This window comes from Epinephelus moara, chromosome 9 (genome assembly GCF_006386435.1).
Source record: "Epinephelus moara isolate mb chromosome 9, YSFRI_EMoa_1.0, whole genome shotgun sequence".
In the NCBI taxonomy this organism is placed as follows: Eukaryota; Metazoa; Chordata; class Actinopteri; order Perciformes; family Serranidae; genus Epinephelus; species Epinephelus moara.
The window spans coordinates 27,514,713-27,539,745 of record NC_065514.1 but is presented as its reverse complement, the minus strand read 5'-3'; the positions used below and the strand labels follow the sequence as shown (position 1 = coordinate 27,539,745).

The 25,033-nt window shown below is 41.1% G+C and overlaps 1 protein-coding gene across 5 annotated transcripts in view; it reads right to left on the bottom strand.

Annotated features, from left to right (window-relative positions):
* Positions 1 to 25,033, bottom strand: part of garnl3 (GTPase activating Rap/RanGAP domain like 3) — a 104,454-nt gene that overhangs the window by 34,826 nt on the left and 44,595 nt on the right. For all 5 annotated transcript variants that reach the window (XM_050053393.1, XM_050053396.1, XM_050053394.1 and 2 more), the window contains exons 3-11: positions 14,195 to 14,269; positions 10,045 to 10,144; positions 8,289 to 8,407; positions 5,854 to 5,918; positions 3,409 to 3,472; positions 3,237 to 3,263; positions 2,661 to 2,736; positions 2,024 to 2,122; positions 1,826 to 1,929 (exon numbers count right to left, since the gene is read on the bottom strand). In XM_050053393.1, coding sequence (XP_049909350.1) covers positions 1,826 to 1,929; positions 2,024 to 2,122; positions 2,661 to 2,736; positions 3,237 to 3,263; positions 3,409 to 3,472; positions 5,854 to 5,918; positions 8,289 to 8,407; positions 10,045 to 10,144; positions 14,195 to 14,269 — 729 coding nt within the window. The remainder of the gene's footprint in view (positions 1 to 1,825; positions 1,930 to 2,023; positions 2,123 to 2,660; positions 2,737 to 3,236; positions 3,264 to 3,408; positions 3,473 to 5,853; positions 5,919 to 8,288; positions 8,408 to 10,044; positions 10,145 to 14,194; positions 14,270 to 25,033) is intronic.

The window sequence follows — 25,033 nt, the reverse complement described above, 5'->3', positions numbered from 1 at the left end:
CACAGGGCCATGTAGCTTTGGATTTTTTTCTTCCTCATTAATAAAACCCTTCATTTAAAAACAGCATTTTGTGTTTACTTGTGTTATCTTTGACTAATGTTTAAATTTGTTTGATGATCTGAAACATTTAAGTGTGGAAAACATGCAAAAAAGTAAGAAATCAGGAAGGGGGCAAACACTTTTTCACACCACTGTAGATCCCAGGGTACGTTTTTTATATTTGGGAGCTGTTTAAATTTGTAATTTGTGCTAGATTTACTACTGTACTATTGATATTGTATACACAATCTGAATGTCACTCTGAGTTACTATTGTTGTTTACAAACTAAAGAAAGGAGAGATCATTTTTGTTTAGTTTTTACTGAATATCCAAAGGCAAACTGTTAGGTTGACAAGTAAAACTATATCACTTATTTTGTTGCAATTTCATTTTCTTATTTTTTTCCCATTATTTGTCATAAAGTCAAGAAAATTATTAACGCAAAAATACCTTGCAATATTATGATATTATGTTATATTGCCCACCCCTAGGGTGACATTAACACCACAACTCTTCCAATTAAGCTGAACTTGAGTTACTCTGGTGAGAAATAAAACCATGTTATTTCATTCGATGACAGTTTTTGTCTCTCAGGTGGATGTGAGACAAGCGACAGACCAGCAGCCACACTCACATGCAACACAAGCACAGACTGTTCCTTATTATTGACCGCCAGAAAGCCTTTTCTCTATCTTAAGAAGAAATCCAATTCTGTGTCAGATTTGCTGAGCAGCTGCCCTTTTAAATCATCCTCACTAATATTGGCATTACAGAATGGAGCTCTACAGTAAAGCAATAACATCCTTTTTTCTCCATTCTTTCCACAGTGAGCATATTCTGCCAAGTTGGCTGCTATTGTCCTGGCTTCCTATTGGTGGGATATATTCTCGGCTGAATGACTTAGAGATGAAGACCTGTGACTGATGTGCAATTAAAGTTTCTGCAATTTCTCTAATACCAGTGTATAGCATAAACAGAAGGGCTCAATCTTTGGGGGAGTTAGTGGTAAGACATGAAGATGAAAGAGGAGGAACATATGCAAAGAGTAGGATACAAAAATATCATGACAAAAAAAAGAGGAGAGAGAGAGAGAAATATTTATCTCGAGTATTGCAAGTCTAACCCAACACGGGGCTACTGTATGTTCATCTCAGCTGTTTCTCCTCTTAGTTGTTTTCTCTCTCTCTTTTGGATGAGCCAACAATAAACAAGACAACAGTCTACAGCCGCGCTAGTGGCTCTTCAAGGCTGTACTGGAGCACAACGATGCTTTGAACTGAATGCAAAAGTCAGCCTGTTAACATGCTTACAATGTCTGTGCTAACACGTAAATGTTTTGTGGGTATGTTCATCATGTTCACCATCTTCGTTCAGGGTGTAAACAAGCTAGCATTTGCTAATTAGCACTAAACGCAAAGCAAAGCTAATGCTGATGGAAATGTCATTAGTGTTGCACATATTTAGTCATAAACCAAAGAATTAGACAAATTAAATTTGGACAAAGTTAAAACAGTTCATCCTCAGGGGATCATAAATGTCTGAACTAAACTTTATGGTAATATATCTGATAGTCTGTAAGACATTTCACTCAAACCACAAATGTCAACCTCATGGTGGTGCTACAGGAATAGTCAGTGCCAGTGGATAATGAAGGTCTATAGGATTCATCCTCTGGGAAACCTGTTCCTGTCAGTCCATCCAGTAGTTTAGATATTCCATTATGGGCCACAGAGGTGGGCTGACATAACAGGACAAAATTGCACAGCTACACATGCAGACACATACCTGCTGTTTGTTCTCTTTCGAGTAGGGTAACATGGTAGACACATGGAACATGAGCTCGTGGCCCTGATACACTGTGTAGATGGACTTAATTCCTGTAGTGTCATCTGCAGGTGAAAAGAGACAAAGATAACTGACATATTCAACAGCCTTTTGCTTCAAAATCATGTTAATATGATGTCATTTAAACAGATGTCTTACTCTTGGTGTCTAGCCCTCCACGGTAACCTGCCCATCCCTGCAGCGTAATAGAATCCCCCAGCAGAGTGAGAAACTTATCAAAGCTCTCACTCCCCGTCTCTGAAACAAACACAGAACTTTTGACTAAGCAGACGGCTTCTCTTGCTGCTGTTTTGACACAGGAATAGTTCGACATTGAATTTGCTTTCTTCCCCTGAGTTAGATGACCTTTCGGCTTTGTAGTCAGATGTAAAGCAGCCACTTAGCTTAGCTTAACACGACTGGAAACAAGGAAAACAGCCAGCATTGTTCTGTTGCAAAGCAATAACATCCACATGACAAAACCAAATACTATTTCTTGGCTGGGTGCAGTAAACAAATGAGATGTAACATGTTAATTAGTGAGCTTTACAGTTGCTGGTTGACAAACTTTGTTACCTTGAATACTTGGCTAAATGTTTCCCCCCGTTTCCAGTCCTTATGCTAAGCTATGCTAAGCTAATATAACTGGCTGCTGCCTCCAGTTTCATACTGAATTGACAGATATGAAAATGGTATTGATTTTGTCATCAAACTCTTGGTAAGAAAGCATGTTTCCCAAAATGACAAACTATTCCTTTAATAGGTTTGGACACTGTAAAAAGTTAGAGGGATTTACCATTGCTAAACATCTCGTCATCCGTGAGCTGTCCGTCTTTGGCAAACAGGACGCCAAATTTAAAGTTGACAGAACCCTGAAAAATCATAGCTGGATTAAAATTATAAAATAATTTACAATTGATGCATTTATTATTCTTTTCCATTGTCATACAGTGTTGCTATTGAAAGAAATATGATGCCAGAGACACACAAAAAGCTATTTGGACTGCATCTTTAAATAAAAATAACGAAGATGCACTGAGAGAATAATTACTCGACAAGACAGTATTAATAGAATAAAAAAGTAATGAAAATGGCATTATAATGAAGGACAGCTTTACTTGGAGATATATTTAATGCTTTTCTCCTGCAAGATTTCGGACAATATTAAAGACTTTTTTTAACTGTCTGGCAGAGACTTATGCCAGCTAAAAAAATCAATAAAGACCCAAACAAGTGAGTGATATGTGGGTGTGTGAATGTGACTTACAAGCTAAACAAAAGGAAACCAAACAAAATAACATAAAAGAAGTAGTGTCCAACCTTGTGCAAAATAAATCAATAAATAAGCTACTGTGAACGCAGTATCCTGTACCTCCTGTTCCTCCAACACCAGCAGATCCTGAAGAAAGAGGACATAACAATTATTATTCACTCTGACCAGCCTCTAGCCTGAGGACATACAGTTTAGATGCTGCTGATCAGGCCCGGCATGTACGGACCGGTGATAGATTTCACTGGGAGTTGGCCGATGCTTTAAATCTCACCTTCTGAATCTCCGGGTTGAGGATCTCCCTGGGGCCTTTCTCAAACCTGTCCATGTTCATTGCACTGGGAGTAATAGGAGGAGGAAAAGGAGGAGTGGAGGAAGTAGTGATGAAAAAAAGAGAAAGGGGTATTTAGGATCGATGGAAGACAAATAGCTCAAAGGGTTACACAGAAAAATGAGTGGGAACTGATACAGGGGATTTCTCATCCTGCTTGTACCATTTGTCCTCATTCAGAGTTTGAGCAGTGACGCTGCTCAGCCTGAGGAATTTATAATCTCCAGTCTCTTGTTTCATGCATCTTGTTACATCCTGTTACCTTTCACTCATGAAATCTGCTATCTGGAAACATAATGTTGAAGATATGAGCTGGCAGATTGGGTCTATGTCCGAGCCATTGCCAACTTTGGGCTAACTGTGAGAATTTGCTGCATTTTTGTTATATATCATAGTGAACTAAATATAATTTTTAACTGTTGATAAGACAGCATAAACAACATAAGTATGTCCTCTTGGGCTTTGGAATTATATAACACTTTAAATGAAAATGATCTAAATTACAGCCCTAAACTGATGAAACCAAATGTTATTTCAGTTCTTTGTGACTAGGCTTAACATTTTTTTGATTCAAATAATACATTTGTCATGGCTATACTATGTTGTAAAAGCTGTTCATCTGTTCATAAAAGATGATTTTGGTTTTGCTGTATGTTCCACTGTGTGGCAGATACAAGCATAGTTGAGACCAATCTGCATGTCTGTGTCTTATTCCAACAACACTTATCATACCATACTGGAGACTTACGGGACAGCTCACCCCAAAATAAAAAATAAAAAAACATTTTGGTGTGAGTTGCCGACTGTTGGAGATATTGGCCGTAGAGCTGTCTGCTTTCTTTCAAATATAATGGACCTAGATTGCACTCAGCTTATGGTGCTCAAAGCAACAAAAGAAAAATACATTTAAACTGGAATTACCGCCCTGTGTTTGTATGCCTCTGTGCACCAGTCAAATTTCTCTTACAGTTTACGTCCATGTCTGTAAAGACATGATGCTTCACACATACTTCCCCCCAGCAGGACAGAAGATCTATACAATCAGCACAGTTTCAAGATTAGCGTCACCAATTCAGTGTCTGACCAAATGTTTCGCCTTCTGTTTCTGAGATATGACATTGAGTAATCATCGGAAAAGTGTTTTATGCAGAATATTATGATGTCACAGTGAAGTTGGCCTTGACCCTTTGGATATAAAATGTCATCACCTCATCTTTTTATCCTATTGGACATTTGTGTGAAATTTTGTCATAATCAGCGTAAGAATTCTTGAGTTATGGCCAAAAACATGGTCACACTGACCTTGACCTTTGACCTTCAACCACCAAATTCTAATTAGTTTATTCTTTAGTCCATGTGGACATTTGTGTCAAATTTTAGGAAATTCACTCAAGGTGATCTTGAGATATCGCGTTCACAAGAATGGGATGGACATAATGCATCTGGCCAAGGCTACTGCCGGCAAGGAGGCATAAAACAGCTCAACAGCAATGTCTCTCTCTAGATATCATGACCTGGTTACTCAAGATAATCCACAGACCTTGTTGTGTGCAGTTTCATGTGGGAAATATTTTCTTTCTTCCAAACAGCTCCCAAGTAAGTATGCATCTACTCATGGACGAGAGGCAGTCAACAAGTTGTCCTTGGCTAAGCTGGTACATTAGCTAGCTCACTGATGCTAGGTGGGCTTGCAGTAAATACACGCTTCCTTCTGTGCAGTGGTACGGTTCGGTATAAGAAATGGTTCCTAGATGAAACTGCTCAAAACAATGTCTGTTGATTATTTTCAGTAACCAGGTCATGATTTCTGGAAAGAGTCATTGCTGTTGAGTGTTTCAAATGTACTTTTGGTGCTTTGAGCACCACATGCTGAGTGCCATCTAGTTCCATTATATTGGAGAGAAGGCAGACATCTCTACGGCTGATATCTCCAACACTCTGCAAATCACACCAAGACAATTAAGACTGCGAAATAACACTACAGGTGAGAGCAAAAATATGTGGTTGTGATTCTGGGGTGAACCGTCACTTTTTTTTTTAAAAAAAGTATAATTTCCTTAATATCTTCATAAATGTACAATGATATTTTGTTTTCACACAAGCATCTTAGTGGCAAATATGCTTGCACCAACATAGCAGTAAACACTGTGTAACATATATATGCTATCAGAATATTTTGTGTGTGTGTATTTGTGTGGGCTGGACATGAAAATGGTGCCATAACGGTATGATGGCAATTGGGGGGGATTTGTGGCTTTGATTTGCTGTTAGTCACATCAAGTCTTTATGTCTCAGCAGCAGCATGAGATAACCCACAATATTAATTCTCATACATGTATTGTCAAGACTGAACTGTGCTGTCTTAGAGCTCCAGGCTGCACCGCTCACCTTAGGATGGACTTGACTGATAGTGTTTTGGTCGGGCTGTAGGGCAGGCTGATCTTCAGAGTGCCCTGAGCAAACAAGAATGACACAGATCAGGGATTGCAAACTCTTTTCTCCGAGGAGACACTTGCTCAAACCTGTTGCACTGTTGCTCATTTATAAAAAGAACATCCTGCAAACGATATTACCCCAAAAGAAATTCACAGCACACAGCATCTTTTTTAATCAGTCATAGAATAATTACAGAGGAACAAATTAAACCGGAGCAGTTCAAGCCAGACAAAGTTGTTCTGCTCAACAACAACAACAACAACAACAACATCCTGTACCAGTTAGAGTCTGACAGAAACAAGACAAATCGATGTGATCAGGCAGCGGAGGTGCACCACCCTAATCAGGTTCCAGATGAGGCTGTAGGCCAAAATTAAATCCAAGCTATCCTGGTCATGCAGCTGAGTCACCACACTACAAATACACAACAATGAATATGCATCTCACACTCACACACACCTACACAATCTTAAAAGTGGAGCATCATAGTCACTCAAGATGCCATTTTGTACCATCTTATATTTAGACGTTGAAAAAGTTCCACCTGCTACTGTGGACTCCAGTCGAAAATGTTAACAGTTAAGCTCCTGTTGGAGATGCTGTGAGGCAGTGGTGGGAACTAAGTACATTCAGTACAGTAATGAGGTACTTGTATTTTATTTATTTCATTTTATGCTACTTTATACCTCTACTCCACTACATTTCAGAGGGAAATATTGCACATTTTACTCTACTACATTTATCTGAGAGATGTCCCCTATAAATGGTTGCTTGATTTCATTTAGATAACTGTTTGAGGAGATGACATTATCATTTTTTCATTAAAAAAGCAAAGATTGGAGAAAAGTGCAAAAAAATAAATCACGCTTTGTGTAGCATAACTTTGTTATGTGACTCTGCAGGCTTATCTTGTGACCTTTCAGAGGAGGCCTGACCCCAACAGTAAACTGCTGCTTACACATTAATGCACAAGAATTAACAGTATGATAATGTAATAGCTAATAGTAATCAATCATGGCAGACATTTTTCTATAACTTTTTAAATTTTCAAATACATTTTGCTACTACTCCCTCTGTATTTGTATTTAAAGGTGTTTTCTGATAAACAAACAAAAGTTATGTCTACATACATAAAATGCACTGTGTGTATCCTTGAGGTGTACAAATGTCTTCCCCGCCTTTTTGCATGTGTCTCATGCACTGCAAACCTGAAATTATCTATACATTATCCAGAGAACACAAATGTCCGAATCAGTTGGTTCAGAAATTAAACTGACTTCATCCTGCCAGCAAAGTCCCTATAAGCACAAAGTCCCTGCAATGTCAGATGTCTGAGCCCATGTGTGAGTAGAGCATCAGAGTAATTGGGCGTGTGGATGATGTTTCTGTCATGCAGATGCCGGAAAACAGGAAGAAAACAAACATCTGAGAGAAGAAGAAGAAGGGTCATCTACATAAAGACGGCAATGAAAATGTCTAAATGGAGAGATGACAAGATTCGAGAACTTCTGTCAATAAGGGCTGCCGCCAAAATCATCAGACAAACTCAACGAGCAGCAAGAGATTCTCGGACTAACTTACAAACTGGCTATGAGACAGCAGTGTAATCCATGTCATGTTCTGCATTCTGCACACTCTACCCAGGCACCACCTCTTGTCTAAACCAAACAGAGTATTTTTAGTAGGTGAGAACACGTCCAACAGAGACGTGTGCTACACGTGTGAAAGGGAAATGTTTGGAATTCATACCAAAAAACTATTGATTTGAGGGCTGCTGTCTTGAAGCCTCGACTTTAGTACTTGGCCATTGCCGTCTTGGATTATTAGAGCCAGAATTGACCCGAGGTGACCATATTTGGACAAGAGGGTGGAGCTGTGAGGAAGTGAGAGGTGAATCTGAGCTGAGGTGATGCCTCGCAGACAACCTGCTGCTCGAAGCAGCCACACCCTAAAGTGTGCATAAACAGGCGATTTATAAAATAATTCACCCCTGTACAGTTGTCATGAATGTTGAAATTAGCTGTAGAGACCTCAAACTGTTGTTTGTACCAGGCTGTAAACACTGATTTCTGCTGTAAAGTTGGGCATTTTAACATGTGGGTCTATGAGGATTGACTGGCTTTTGGAGCCAGCCTCAAGTGGTCATTAGAGGAACTGCAGTTTTTGGCATTTTAGCGTTAGCTTCATTTTTTTTTAGCCCTGGTGGCCGCTTCATGTATCCTTGTGTGCGCAAACAGAAGATTAAAAAAACTGCTTCATTAGATGTCAAAAACTCAGGACTACTACTTGTAATGGAGTATTTTTTTATTGTTGTGCTGCAACTTCTACGTAAAGGATCTGAGTACTCGCTCCACCACTGCTGTAAGTAGTGCAGATGGTGAACTCACCGTCTTTCTCCAGAGGATGGCTCTGTACTGAGGAACCCGCTGGTTGTTCTGGTCTGAGAGGACGACTGACAGGTAGAAGGGATTCTTCTCTGCGTCTGTACCCACATAGTTCTGATGGACTGAGGGAGACAGAGACAATATACAGATACAATTATACATGCACATACAGAGTGATTAGAAAACTAGTGTTTAGTTTTACTCATTTAGATAGATTTTTCTTTCTTTCTTCCTCTGACACCAAAACATTAAAGGTATTCCATGCTCCCTTTTAACCCCCACTGTCTTGGCCTGTCTTTCTCTGCCTTTTTGTCCTCCTCTCTACCTATTCATTCATTATTTCCTGTGTCCCTTTTCAGTTTCCCACACGTCCATCACTAGCTTTCTCGTTGTGTGACATGGGCACAGACAAAGATCTCCACAGCATTCATGCCTCTGCTTCTTCGGTTGACAGGGTAACATCTTCGGAAACAATGCTGAACAGACCTCTAAATCCAATTAGACACAAGATCTTTGCCTGCATTGCCGTTTCTTTGTCCTCCTCAGATGCCTTCTTTATTCCACAATTTCACTTGACGTCTCCATTTGTTTGTTTTTTTTAGATTTCGTCGTTCTCCATTAGCCGTGTTTTTATGCTTCAGGTGAGTGACAACTTTGCAAGGTTGGGCTGCAATTATGTACTTATTGGTTTAGGCAGCAGGAGCTTTTTCTTTGTGTGAGGAAAAACTCATTGTAATCATTTGGGAATTGGGAATCTAATGCGAGACAACAGGGACACAAATTAGGTCAAACTGTTTTACTATTCCTCACCCAGTCATCAAGAAATCGAGAATTCAAGTATCTGTATTGGATGCTTCATTAGACAGTTAGTGCCTGTGTTAGAATAGCTGGCCTAGAGTTCATAATGTGTTGTGTTGTACGATGCAGTCGGCTCTGCTCAGGCTGTGAGACACAGATGGCTCAGCTGCAGTCCAAACAGGTCGAGCCAACTTTCTGGAGACGTGGCTTGTTTTAAACTGCCCATGCCATAGCATGATTAGACCCTGGCTGGAGGAGGAAAGGCATTTCTTGTTGTCCAACTTTCCCTCACAATTATCTCCATTCATCTCGGGCTCCGTCCTTTATCTCAACCTCAGAAGCTGAAGGCATTTCTCCTGCTTCGAATCGCGTTAAAGAAACCTGGACACTGATCTTTTGTTGCGCAATTTTCAGTGTCGCCTATACTGCAAACCTGAGGACAGGCATGCTGTTAATGAGGATGGCGAGATGATGAGGGTCACAGAGGTGAAGGGGCAGGTTACCACTTCTAATGTATTTTTTAACAATCACAGAGAAGAATGGCTCCTGCTAGCCGGCTGCAAAGCACCGGGCTCATTGCAGAAGCCAGCAGTCCGATCTTAATTGTGTTATCTGTTGGAGGCGAGCTCTGTCTAGTGTTGCTGAAGCTGTATGTCCTCTGTGGGCTTCCTCCTTGGGTGGTGTATGGGATTAAAGTGTGGTTGAGACTCTCAGTGGGGATATGGCTGGATGCTAACAAGTTTTGGCCTTGAATGAAGAGCAGTGCAGCGCGAGGACAAGACTGACTTCGCAAGATAAGAAGCATCCTGCAGACCAGGGAAGATATTCAGAGGATGTTTTATTTCTGCAGCTCATAGGCTAGCCCTCACCCTCACCCTCTGTATTTCCCTCTCTATCTCACACTTACACCATGTGTGTGAGGCTTTTTTTTTTAAACATAGCACAACAGAGCAGCGCTGACCTTTTCCCAGGAAGTATTTAAAGAACCATCTGGTGTGGTACTCTGGATTCTCCAGATGGACATCAGTTCTCCTCCAGGTTCCCGGCGTGTAGTCCAAAGCCTGTTTGTAACACGCATATACACACACACACATACAAATGCACACACACATTGTCATCGTGATGGTCACAGCTTGAGTCACAGTGGTCTTCTCTGTGGAAAACTGTTACACAATGCAGCAGTAATGATTAAAATACGGGTCAGGAAATCAGATACAGCCAAAGCGCAGGCACAGTGAGTTACACTCAGTCTTTTTACTGTTATTGTTTCATCATGATGGAAATAATCCATACCAGGATGTGAGACAAAAGCAGGGGAGTGAATTACAAACACTGCAACTGCATTTTTGAAGCAGCAAAATAAAAAGCAACAGAGACGATTAACAGTTTAAGGAAAAATTAAAACTGCATTGAGTGTGACATGCTGAAATTGTTTGTTAGTTTACAGAAGACCAAAAGTGTATGAGCAGAAAGATATAATGCTTTTGTAATCAAGTAATATGACTTTAAGGATGTAAGACAGGAAGTTGGATGTCAAAGTGTCTATAGTAAGTTGAGACAATGAAATCAGGAGATCTGGTGATGAAGATGGCTGATGGACAACATGATTTCCCTACGTAATTTAAGAATAAGTTGATTCTTCTAGAGTATATACCTATATATACCTGTATTGGTGCATTTATCAAGAAATAGTGCAGTGCCTGTTTAGAAGGAGGCCGATTGCTTGGCCTGTGGTATTGCTGCGCTCCTTGTGCTCCACACTGCTCTTCCTGGGTCTTGAACAATACACCTGCCCTCACAGTTGCAAGAGTATAAACAACATTTGCTAATAGCTAGCTATATGGGACCAGGCTATGCAGGGACAAAAGGTTTCATTCTATTTCATCCCTGATGCTTGAAATGTTTGTGTTTGCTACAGTGTAACATCTCCAGTCTCTCATTCTGCATCTGGACTGCACTGAGCGACGGAGAGCGAGCTGTGCCTAACATGCTGCAGCAGTGTAACACCTCCTCTGACATACAGCGAGCAAGTAAACTCTTGCGGATGGAGCCTGAAAAATTGCTCAGGTATATGAGCAACATTGCAGCATGAGGAGGGGATGTGATGTTTTTTTTTTGTTTTTTTTGAGTGTCTACATTATTTATTCTTAAAGGCGCTGTATGTAAGAATGTGGCCAAAACAGTTACTGCACTCAAATTCCTACAGATTCGAGGTTGCTGGACAGCGGCACGCTGGAGACTGATTTGTTTGCCCACAGGCGGCTGCCGTGGCAGGGCCGCGTCGCCGTGTCCTTGATCTTCGGTTTTCCAGCGGACCGTTCGAGCAAGTCCGGCTTCTCTGCTGCTAACGCTGCTGCCGGGATACAGCTGAGGAGGAGCCGGCTGCTAATGCTATGTACTGGGACACTGCTAATGCTGCTTGCCGTGCTGCTGTAGCTCAGTCGTAACTGTAACTGATGCTGAGACTCTACTGACTGCGTGACTGGTAGACGGCGGTGGGTGGCGCAACAGGCCAAAACACAAATTCAAAACATAAACATGATTTGCAGACTGCAAAAAATTTTTTTAGATGCAAATATTCTGGCTGTACTATTGTTGTCGGTGAGATCAGTATCTTATATGAACATTATTCCTTAGTCTCTGTGACATATTAGGATGATTTTATGAGTATTTGCTTTAGATTTCTTACATATAGCTCCTTTAACTAACATCATTTTCTTGAGTCAGTGTTGATTTTGACCATAGACTATATATAAAGCCTGCATATCTTGTATATAACTATATATCTTTATGCTGTATATCATTTTTACCAGTAAAATTAAATTATCACTAAGTCTGTATTCTGACACCTTCTCCTGGAAAAGCTGAGACAATCTGATGTTCCCTCATTTGCACATTCCCACATTCGCATTGTGTCAAGTTAGAAAAAGTTAAGTTGTAACAGTTAATAGGGGCCCCCTGAAAACACCACACAGTGTCTCCATAATGCACTACTTATAATATGTCCCATAGATGTTACTTAAGACCTTGCACTCAATGCTGCACTTCCCTGACACCTCACGAATAACCCCCCCCCCCCCCCAGTGTGAAGTTGATCAAATAGATGGCTGTCGAGGAAATCAAAGGACATATAGACAAACAGACTCCTTCCATTTTTAGTTAGATAAAAAACAAGTGCCTTTCAGTTAGCGATAGTACCTGTGAATGTTATCTCACTTTGCTAATTTTTCAGATTTTTTCTTCCATATAAATTAATATTTTTGAGCCAGTGGCTCCCAACCTTTTTGTTGTGACCCCTTAAACTGAAGCAGTGTGACCTTTCATCACAGGTAGCATATGTCTATGTGTTGTGAGCGCGATACAGATGTTCGCCTCAAAATGTCTCAGATTGCTTTTAACTAAATCAATTTTAGCAACCACAAAAAAGTAAACTCTTCCCTATTACAATTAAAAAGCAACAATGGGAAAAAGTCAGAAGAACAAACCCGAATGCACATAGCAGGTTAATGTTTTTTCTTCTGTTTCTATTCCATTAATCATCTTGTGGCCCCTCAGATATAACTTTTGACCCTCTTAGACAGGTCCTAACCCCTGGTTTGGGAGCCACTTCAATAAGTAGGTCTTGTTGATCACAAAGGCAGCTGCACATGGAATAATTCAACATTTTGGGAAACATGCTTAGTTGCTTTTGTGCTGAGAATCTTGTGAGGAACATTACTACTCTTGTGTCTGTGCTATAAATATGAGCTGGCAGGTGTTAGCTACCAATTAGCATGGCTCTTTTTAATAGTAAAAAAAAAAAATGACCTTCACCTTGAGAATAATAGTTCCAGTCCCTAACCTCCCATGCTTTTTTTTCGTACAAATTAAATGAACAAGATAACATGTTAATAAGTGAGCTTTAGAGGTGCTGATAGGCAGATATTTGGACAGAGCCGTGCTTGTCGTTTCCCGCTGGACCTGAGCAAAAGCCCCGTTTCCACCAAACACTTTTGGTATGGTACCTTTGGAACCAAAAGTAACCCTTCAGACATGGTATACCTAGACTCTAGGTCTGCTTAACGTTTTCACTGCAAACAGTACCCTTAAAGCACTCACTGTATTTCCTCCTTTATCAGTCTGCACCTCATTTATCGTCCACAGAATCTACAGGGACAATGTTCTGCAACACTTTTTTTTTACTATGAGTGAGGATTGGGATATATGCAGTTCACATAACCCGGTCTACATTAATATATATGTAAACGCTTGAGGATCCACTCATTACTAAAAGTGTATGTCATATAAAAACTAAAGTAATGGTCAAAGTTGTCACAGTGCAGTTTAAGGTGTGTTGATTGATTCACATCGTCAGCTTGTGCATTGAGTTACATTACAGGTTAATGTTCCACCTTAAAAGTCGCTGGCAGTCGGCCAAGTGAATTAAGTTATTTTTTTTCTCCGACTACAGCTGCTGTGAGAGGCAGCAAAACATCCTTTTATTTTATAGTTACAGTCTACTAATAAAACTCTCCATGGTATGACCTATGGTTACATAAGCCCCAAAACCAGCCGCAACTCGGCCCTGAGCAGAGTGACTGCCCCCTATTGACCAATCAGCGGACTGCAGTGTTCACAGCTTCACCTTTTAGTACCAGATCTATGTGCTAGGTACCCCAACAGAAGGGTGACCAAAAATGGGAACTGTTAGGAACGGTTCCATCAGTACTATCCACAACTTTTCACAGTGGAAACGAAAAAAAGCGTACCGATCTGAACTGTACTGTACTGTACATGCTCTGTGGAAACGGGGCTTAATTGTCTCCTGGCTGTAGCTTCATATTTAGTGTACACACATGAGAGTAATAGAATCCTCTAATCTAATTCTCAGCAAGAAAGCAAATATATCCCAAATGTCAAACTATTCCTTTATGTGACAGTAAATTAAGTATAATTTAATAATAATGTGTCTTCATCTCTGACCATCACCAAGGCAACTCTGTGGCCTCAAAAATGACCACCCCTTTCGATATTTTGTCCTTTTACTAAGGTTAGTGAGAGCAAGACACATGTAGGGGTGAGTGGACGGGTGGGATGCCTGTGTGCACAAAAGTGTATTATATTGTATGGACCTCATCTGACGAGCCATTCTCCACCCTGAAGCGTCCTGCCCTCTGAATGGCCCCATCTGCGTCACTGGAAATTAGCTGAGAGGGAGACAGAGAGAGACAGAGAGAGAAAGAGAGACATGTTTAAAATTAGACATGTGACAAACCATGACTTGTGGCAGACAGTAATAAGCAGGTCATAAATACATTAGAGCCGGCTATCATCACGGACGACAAAAAGAGGAACCACGGCGGACACATCAGCTTCATGTGACAACAGCAGCATGAGTCCTACCTCAAACGTACAGTATCTGTCCTCAGCAGATTACCAACGTCCCTCCACACTCCTTTAATCATCAATAATTACTCAAGTCTTTGTGATGACTCCTCCAACCCCCCCTTCACTGATTTTTTTTTTTCTTTCTCACATCTGCCACCCTCCACTTATCGCCACAATTATCTGTCTCTTGCTGACTCACCTCTCTCTACTACAGCATTGGAGGAGACATTATGAGAGTGAAATGGGACAGCTAATGATAGTGGAAGAGTGAGAACACAATGTATCCTCTGTAAGTACACACAACTTAAAGAAATGGTTCGACATTTGGGATATACTGTACGCTTACTGACTTTTTTTTTTTTTTGCAGGAAGCTGAATGAGATTTAGGTGATACTGCAGCCATTTGTAAACTCCATATGTTACTCCATGATTTAGTACTATGTTTTTGTTTTGTTGACCCCATTTTAGTGTGGATGGGTGGAAATGGAGGCTTTTGAAAACGATGACGCAGATATTCATACTATTTCCCAACTGATCTTGTCAGTCATGATGTGTCAAGGCAAAAAACATTGTAAGTCGGGTCAACATAATTTCATCCTTCTTTTGTGGGTACTATTTCCCATTGCTATGGCTTGCTCTGCTGATGCATAATGCACCCAGTATTGCTCTAATACGTCGCAGTAATGACTCAAAATCTGTTTTCTGCCACCTTGACCACCTTATACTCATGTTATACTCATGACACAGTTCCACGTCACCGTTTTCACCATCTGCGTAGCATTTTCTATAACTAAGGAACAAATAGCAGAATAGAGTAGATCTGCATCCTGTTTACACAGACATGTGCATGCCCAGTATACGTGAACGGTCATGCTCTGAAACAGTGCTAAAAACGCTCATGTGTACAGGGATGGATTTTGTTTTAAAATGAAATGTTCCCTACATACATCTTAGGAGACGAGTCAAAACATTAATTTTGGCAGCAGAAGTGGGTCAGTTTGTTGTATTGAAATTCAGGCTGACCCAAATGCTTCGAAGCTTCGAGCGATGCCATGGTAGGTTTTATATTTTTATATATATATATATATACACATGTTAGCCTCAAAATCCTATGTATTAGCATGTTTTGTGACTCACACTTGCTCTTATCTAACGTTAGTCATGATCAGTCCAGCGTCACTGAAACTGGGACACTTTGACAGGTGATAAGCTAGCGAGATATCGAAAGAGTCAAGCATCTGGAATAGTTTCAAAATTTGGGAAGATGACCTCTAAAATGTCGAGTGACAAACTCGCAAATATCTTGGGGTGACGGTGGGTCACTGCTTAGCCATCCTGTAAAGTATTCTATTTTTCCAGCTATTACAGCTAATGTTTCTACGACCTGCATACTAACAAAGTGGATAACTGTTACATCACTTTAGGTGCAGCGCCCTTGAAAGCTTAAAGTAACTGCAGATATTTCTCACTGAAGGTTTGATGCCCAAATCTGATATTCAGGACAGCCCTGAGAAATTTGCAATATTTGGCTGGTAAATGGTTCATGACTTTTTTCTTTGCAAATCCCTGCAGCCCTCTCAGTGTCGGGTCAAGGTTTACATGTCCTTAGACCTGTAACAGTGTAGCCAATACTGAAGAGCAGTGTCTGCTTTGCTGCAGCAATATAAAGCCAATATAAGTGCAGTTATTTAGATATCTCAGCACCAGTAATGAGCGATTTGCCACCTTCTTCTCACTTTTGTGAACATCCTCAAAGCCCCCTTCAATCTATTCCTCTTCACATCCCCCTTTCCTTTTTTACCCCCCAACACAATAGCACTGTATGATGCTTTGTTGCCAGGCAACGGATTGCAGAGTGCCTCCTCCCTTGTCGCTGTTTCTCCTCCTGCCTCTTTTTTCTGCATCTTTGCCCTCTGCTCTTTGACCTCGCCTTGACTGCCATGCTCTGTTTTTCACTTCCCTCACAGATAGAGGTCTCTGCTCTGCCGACATGTATACTTTAAAAAAAAAAAGAGTTGGCTGTGTATCCCTGCACTCACTGTGATACGTCCAGATGGCCTGAAATGGTCTGGGGGAGCCAAAAAAGAAGAGGATGAAAAGGAAGTTCCTCAGACAGAAAGCCTGAACGTGGAAAGCTGCTAAATGTACCTCTTAGTGTAAATGACCTTTAGGAAGTACACACAATGAACACAGTAAAGCAATTACAAAATATTTTCATTATCGATTGATCTGCAGATTGTTTTGCTTCATAAATAGTATAGTCCATAAAATGTCCATCCTGGGTTCCTCAGCCCTGATGACTTCAAACGTCTCTCCTTCTCAACCAACTGTTTAAAAGCAGGAAATATTTATATTTGAGAGCCTGACAACAGCAATTTTCTGGGCTTTTTTTTCTAAAATATTACTTCAACAATTAGTTGCTTATCAGAAAAGCTGCAGATTTTTTTTTCTTACTAATTGTTGCAATGTGGCATGTACATATCTCATCCGGGGTTCTGACCATTCTTTGCTGTGTCTGCAGGTGCACCATCACCTAAAGCTATGTAGTTCTTCGTCAGAAAAACTCAAAATATGATGGTAAATAATGATACAGATGCTAAAATAAAGGCAAAGTCCGACTTAAGAAACGCAGATAATACAATAAGTTGTATCATCGCTCATTTTCTATTTTTAATGGCGAGATGGAAAAGCTACATTCAACACAAACTATGTTCATCAACTGTTGAAGCAACTCAGTCGGCACAGAAATAAAAGCCTGAGATGTTCAGAAATCAAAGACCCACCTGCAGGCGGACCATCAGAAACGTGGATACTCTAATGATCATGCGTACAGGGACATGAATAAGTTTCTCGTTTGCCATGTATCTAGAAAATGATCAAAACCAGGCACGTACATGTACTCTCAGAAGTTTTCCTGCTCTGTGCACAAAGAGGAACAGATATCTAAAACCGCACTGTGAATGGCCGACACAACTTGTACAGGACTGAGCAGTGTTTATCAGTTTGGAGAGTGGGTGGTGTGTGCCCTACTTCAGCGGCTCATTAGATCACGTCCGACGGTACAATAACGAGAGAAAGTGATGAGAGGGCACTTATCGTGGAGAGAGAGAGAGAGAGAGAGAGAGAGAGAGAGAGAGAGAGAGAGAGAGAGAGAGAGGGAGAGAGAGAGAGAGAGGGTTAAAGTCCATTCGAAACTTTCCTGTGGGCAAGTGAGGATGAAAGGCGAGTGCTTTACATTCTGAATAAAATTATTAATAACTGTCACCATGACTTTATTGTTCATGCTAAATTAAATCTGATATGCAGTACTGTACTGTAGCTGGGGGGATTAGACAGCTCTCAAATGAGATTCTGTAACTTTGGCTTTACTGGAGTTGAGTCTGAAAGAGGAAAGAGGCGTACATATTGTAGCACATAAATAAATAGTTTGTTTTATGTCATCCTAAACATTTGGCCAACAATTACAAGTCATCACAATATATCAATTACCTGTACCTGTACATACTTTGTAATTACCTACATTTATGAGGACATCTTTTAATAATTGTACACCTAATGGCAGAAAGCAAGAAAAGTAATGCTACAAGAATAAAATTAATCCAGAGGACCTTACTTCCTTATCCTTCAGGCATTCTTCTGAAATGTCTCATACATGAGCAGTTTTGTGCATCATTCATGTAGAACAATAATTTGTTTTTATCTTTGTACACAAAGTAACTCAATTATTGTTATCATCAATTAATTAACTTGACTTATCATTTGGTCTGTTGTCAGAAAACAGTGAAAAATGGCAATCACAATTTGCTAAAGCTCAAGGTGGCATCTGTAAATTGCTTGTTTTGCTAACAGTTCAAAGCCCAAGGACTTTTTCTTCTTTATTTTTGTGCTATCAGAAAGATATGCAGAAAATCATCACAAGTAAAAAGCTGGAAAATATGATTTAGAGTTTGGGTAGGCAGTTACATTTTGGCATCATTGGGCAGAAATGCCATAATAAACTTCAGCGTATTGTAATTCAAGTGGACTGAAAGAAATCTAGTCTTTGCATCTCCTCTTGGCTCTGTTTTCAGGCTTTAGAAATTTGGTCCATGATGGGAGACTTAAGCCAATCACAGGTTATTTCAGAGAGGGGGCGTTCCTACTGGCTTTTGTACAAATGCAGATGCGCGTGCATGTCTCTTTGATGAAAGCCTAATTCAGTGGCGGAGAATCTTGCAGAGAAAGTTGCTATTCCAGCACTGGCAACAACTGCCTACACTGTAAAGCAACCCAAAAAAGGAAGAGGGACTTGTCTAAAAGAGAGTCTGCGGTTAAAAGAAATAAAGCACGTGTCAATAACAGCGAAGCGAAGCAAAAGACGGGAGTAAGAATCGAGCCCACAGCTGCTGCAGCAAGGACATGTAGCAGGGACATGGCCTTTGAACATAGGGTGCCTGCTCTACCAGGTGAGCTAGTGAGCACCTCATATCCAAAGGTCCTTGCTACAGCACCTATGGGTTCAATCCCAGCTCCCGCCCTTTGCTGCATGTCATCCCCCCTCTCTCTCTCCATTTCCCGCTAGAGCTTTCCTATTTAATAAAGGCAAAAATGGTGCTAAAGCCAAATGTTGCTAAAAGGTTAGCCTTTTGCTAAGGCTTCAAGTTAATGTGGCTAACGTTAGCCACAGCCTTGAATCACAGTGTGTCCTCTGCCCAACTCCCTGCTGTTACAGACCACCTCACTGGGAGAAAAGCTGGCAGCAGCTCCAAAGTGTAACCCCCAGTCAGCAGCTGCAGCAGTTCTAATCCAGCCAGTGCAAACCCAGCTCCAGGGGACCGGACAACTCTGACTCCCTGCTGCATCAGCAAACTTTCTGATGCTGCTGTAACACAGGTTAGATCTGTCACTGCCACTGGTCACCAGCCCACTGTGACACCCAGTGCTGGGGATTTACGCTGACCAAATAGGACCTGCAACAGCTAACACCTGGCTAAGTAGTCCACAGCAGCCGGGAGTGAGGTGAACGGGCCGTGGGGTGGCTAACGTTAGCTTGGTTATTCATGTTTTTGTGGCTTGATAAACAGAGAGAGAGAAAGCGGAGCGAGAAGAAGCTGAGTGAATGTGGTCTGTACAGTGAAATAAGATTTTTTAAAAATCAATGTATGGGAAACACTGGGTTACTATGAGTATGCCCATAGTCGTCTGGTGGGAGGGGCTTAGGACAGAGAGGGGAGAACTGCAGGAGGGGGGTGTATTTCTAAAGTTTGCCTTTTCCTGATTTCTGCCTATGCCAGCTTTAAATGATTCATTGTAACAATAGTTTCCAGTTATTTGTCTGTCGATCGATTTAAAAATTAATCGGCTAATCTTTTCAGTACAGTACACTATGCTTATTGATTGACTTTGAGTGGAATGTGATTATATGATTATAATCTGCTGTCATGTTACAAAATTCTGTCTGTATAGTGACTCCAAGTAAAATATCATTAAAATCTAACAAATTGTATTAAGGTATAAGTTTTACAAATCACAATGCTGTGAAAAAAAACCCATAGGCACTCCTATTAATATGACGTTGATTTCACCCACCCACACGTATAGCACTGCCTGCATTTTCTCCCCATGGTATACTGTATATAATGAGATAATACAATCCAGCTAAAGCATGTTTACTGCAGGTGTGAAGCTCTGATAAAACGACAGAGAGCTTTCTGCGCAGTAATTGGCTGTCTTAGGAGAGGCTGCAGGAAAAACTGCCTCCTCTCCTTTCATATGCATATTAATAGGCCTGAAAACAAATATACATTTTCTGCATGTGTCTCGGTGTGGTGGTATGTGCCAGTTTATGTGTGAGCGAAAGAGCTTTCTGTTGCGATCTGTGCATGTGCGCGGAAAATGGAAAGTAAATGTCGAAGCTATAGGCCTCTATCTCCCTCCATTTCTCTCGCCTCCTGCAACATTAACTGTCCAATTGCGGGATAATGGAGGGGAAACCAATGCAGTGTTCACACAGAGCAATGTACTGCTTTCCTAGTGTATGTGTGTGTGAAAAACACAGGGGGAAATTTGTGACATTCTGTATTAAATGCGCGTTTAGGTAAGTGTTTGTGCTGCTGTGTGTGAATAGGCTTTCTTGCTGGTTTTTGGGTGAAAGAATGAAAAATAGCGGTAGAAAGGAGCCATTAAGCGCTCTGGGGAGTCTGTGTGTGTGAGTGTGTGTGTGTGTGTGTGTGTGTGTGTGTGTGTGTGTGCATACATCACACAGCCACTGCTTTTAAATCATGCAACACAAGAGTGGCAAAGAAGGAAAAGCTGCACTCCGATGATTCCCCCGTGGGCCGGGGGAAGGCAGGGCAGAGGAAACAGGGGAGAAGGGGCAGCCTGTTATGCTTCTACGCTTTAACAAACAACCCATAAAACACCTCACCTCTGCCGCCGAGCAATAGTGGAGGAATAGGGCGGAGAAAAAAAAAGAGAAGGGGCATCAAATGTTTTGAGAGAGGGGGATGGAATGAAGGATGAGGTCGCTGGGGAAGATAGAGAAAGAGCGATGTCTAATGACAACAAAAAGCCGAATGATAAAAGAATAATAGCCGTCTCCACGATGCGTAGCCCCATGGGAGAGACACAAGGCTTTCGAGCTTTATAGACGGAGAAGAGATGCACACGCACTCTCTCTTATACACACACTTAAACAGCTCCCATTTTAGGGCCATGACTTGAACATTTCACAAACACAATCGAGCTCACGGCGTACTCAGAGAGCCTCTGATTTCCCCAAGGCCCACGGGACAAAGGAACGCTGCAGTGCAGAGAGAGATGCATATGTGTGTGTGTGTGTTGGGGTATTAAATCAATACTTTTGTGACTGCTGATAGATAACTGATCTCATCAGTGGGCCTGTTCATGCACACTCACAATCCTCCAGGAAGGCAGGGAACACAGAGGCGTAGGCAACAGAGCGGGAGAGGAAGTGAGCAGAGGGTGAGGAGGGAAGTAGTAAGTAGCTGGAGGGGGAGGATGAAGAGAGGCAGGTGCACAGTCAGAGAGAAGATGTGAGTGATGGATGAGAGAGAAGAGAAAATTAGGAAGGAGATGACTAGAAGAAAAGAAGAAGAAGAAGAAGGAGAGAGGAGGCAGAAAATGAATAAATAACTATTCAGAGGAATTTAGAAAACGCTATCTGGTCTTTTTCCTTCCTCTGCTAGCAACTGTAACTAGCAGCTCTGTCAAGCTTTGGATTTTTGGAAGTTGTATTAAGCTATAAACCCAAGAGCAAAACTGTAAGGAATAAATCAAACATGTCTACTCTGACATAAGCAGATGTTACCTTGCTAAGTAGTTTAGTTAGGCCTACATTTTGTGTGGCTCCTATGTTCAACTGGTCTATCCACTGAGTGGGGACCAACTTGTTCTTATATCAGAGTTCAGGCTAAGAATAGTCGAGTAATAATCGTACCACTGTGACAAAGTAACACATTACTGTCATTCCACTACTTTTGGCGGTATCTAGGAATGTAACCAATTACTTTTTCAAATTAATTAACCCAATTAACTGGGCTCGTTTTCTGGTGACATTATGATGTAATGTCACCCAACCTTTCTGCAGCGTGGTCTTGGAACCCATCAATTATAGGTCTGACAATAATGATCCTCTGGGGTAAAGGCTAGTATTTCAGGCTGATCCAGTGTAGCCACCAGATATCCAAGCCAAGACTTTCTCTTGCGTTCACTGGTCAATTAATTTACCTCATCCATTCATTTTCTGTAACTGCTTATCCTGTTGGGGGTTGCGGGGGGGCTTGAGCCTATCCTACCTGACATTGGGCGAGAGATGGGGTACACCCTACACAGGTCACCAGACTATTACAGGGCTGACACATAGAGACAGACAACCATTTATGCTCACATTCACACCTACGGCTAATTTAGAAACACCAATTAATCTAACCTGCATGTCTTTGGACTGTGGGAGGAAGCCGGAGTACCCAGAAAAAAACCCACGCTGACACAGAGAGAACATGCAAACTCTGCACAGAAGGGCTCCCCAGCCCAGGGTTTGAACCACGAACACTCTTGCTGTGAGGCAGCAATGCTAACCACTGCACCATCATGCCGCACTAGTCATTTCAGCAAATCTCTATTTTACAGATACCTGCAAATGAAAATTTAAAAAGCTAATATAAAGCCATCGTGTTGTCAGCCGATGGGTTCTAAGATTGCATTTTTGCCAATGTGCACCATCTCCATATACACTGTTTACCTGCTGTTCAAATGTGATTGGTCAATACTACTTAGTCTACAAACAGAAACTAAATTCTTGTCCTGTCGCCTACAGATTCTGCATACATATGCAGATATCTGCTTATAGAGAAAAACAATGGTGCGATGAATAATCGATCAATCAGTGTGATGCTGTACTCACATGGACTCAGGCAAATGGACAACACAGTGTGGGCGGTACATGAAACACAAGCAAACAGTCCGACAGAACGGCAGGAGGACGTCAAAATGAAACATGCATGACGATATGTTAGTAAGACAATGTCCTATTGTTTACAAAGAATGGAATTAAATATATCAAAACTATTATCTTAAGGACAAAGTGTTAAAAATTAGCAACAAAAAATGTTTTTCAAGTAATGAAAAATACCCTTTTTCCCACAACTTAGTACGTTTATATGCATAAATTGCTCATTTTCAGTAGCCTGCACAGCACTGCTTAGGATACAGTAAAGTCAGACAGTAGCCTCAATGAGTGTGTGTGTTTGTATGAAGTTGTTTAGGGTTATACAGTAAGAGGTAAAAACATGAATGTGAGAGAGTTATCATTAAAGGTTGCACTGAGAGTAAAGAGAGTCTGAGAGCCGTATGGACATGAAGTGTGTCACATAGGTCACCCAATGACTCAGACAGTTCAGAGTAAAAATACTACAGCCGCTGCATTTAGAGAAGGAAGTAAAATGTGGCAACTGAAATCACTGCGTGCGGTGAACAAATGCTATCAGCCTTTTTTCTCGCATTGTTTGGTCTGTTTTCCCAAAATGACTGTTCAAGTGGCCGCACGGTCGTGAAGTTTCTTTTTTAAAGTCCTGATTCAGAAGGCCCTTACTGCATGGTGTCAGTACAAGACATCAAGAAATCCCATGACAAGAGCAAAATCAACAATGAAGTGATCCTACTAACAAATATTGACTGTGTTGTCAAAGCCTGATTCATCTGTTCCACAGAAGTCCATTGTGCTTTCAATAGTTTCTTTTGACAACAATAAAGCTCTTTGGCACAGAGGAACAAATCAGGCTTTGGATACACACACTACTCTTGTTAGCTGGATCATTTCATTGTTGGTTTTAGTCTTTTTGGGGGAGAATTGGTTGACAGAAAGAAAAATATACACCAGACTAACCAGACTTAACATTTAAATACTACAGAATGAATTAACCTGTAGTGTACTAGCATAAAACATAACCATTAGCTCCTCCTGTCAAGCTGCAATCACACAAACTGATTGCTGTACAGCATGCATGTAAAAAAGCTCTTTCATGTAGGGGAAGACTCAGTGCTAGTAATGATGTATAATGCATGATGTTGCTGTAGACATGAAATAACCACCCACTACCTGTGAGGGAGAAAATTAGGGGTGAAAATTGCAAATCAAAGACAAACAACGTCTGTAATGTGGCTGTTTGCCATGTAGCCATTGACTGCACCTGATTAGCATTAACGCTGCCTGCGGCTAGGACAAATCCAGCCGCGCTTACAGCAGCACCACATCAATAATCTGCCCATTTGTACGACAGCAACACTGGCGATGACTAATCCGACGGCGAGGACTGAAGGCATCAGGTCATTCGCCCACCCAGGAGTAACGCTAGTAGGGTGAAGCAGCTTACAGGGACCCTCAAGAGTGGGCAGATGCTGCAGTGGGGCCTAGGATCATAGCAGCATAGCACCAAGCATCAGCTGCTCTAATAGACTGTTAGTTATGTATCAGAGAGAATGGGAGGAGGAGGGACAGATGGAGAGACAAGAGATAGAGGGCAAGGGAGTTTAATCTTTGGATGTTTGGATAAGCACCCACTATGACTATTTTATATGACTCTTAAAGAGGCGCTTCATTATCCAAACTGACATTTTTTTTAACTTTTGTTACAATGATCAAAAATGCGTCTTCATTCTTCTGCATATTATAAAAGAGGTTTCTTCTTCTGTAGCACACAGAGACACCCAGAGATAATGTATACAGATTAAGTTGCATGCTTTAAAAAACTCAATTACAGAGTTTGCAAGAGCAGATGACAACACTGCTATGTCTAAGAGAGACATACTGTAAAGTGTCATAAAATGAGAAACAGAATAAAACAAATGCACAGTTTAAAGGAACAACAACAGCCTCTGCTCCCACATTTAAGTTGCAACAGGCCCCTGCAGCTTTACTAAAGTGTCAAGCATGCAATTGAGCTCCAACAGAAAAACTTAACTACCTCTAGATGCCAATAAAAAACAAGCCTCCCACAAACCCCTATGAGCATTAGCTTCACAGACAATACACAGAGCAAAACATCTGCATGTCAAACTTTAAAGAAGCTGCCCTGGTGAGCCAG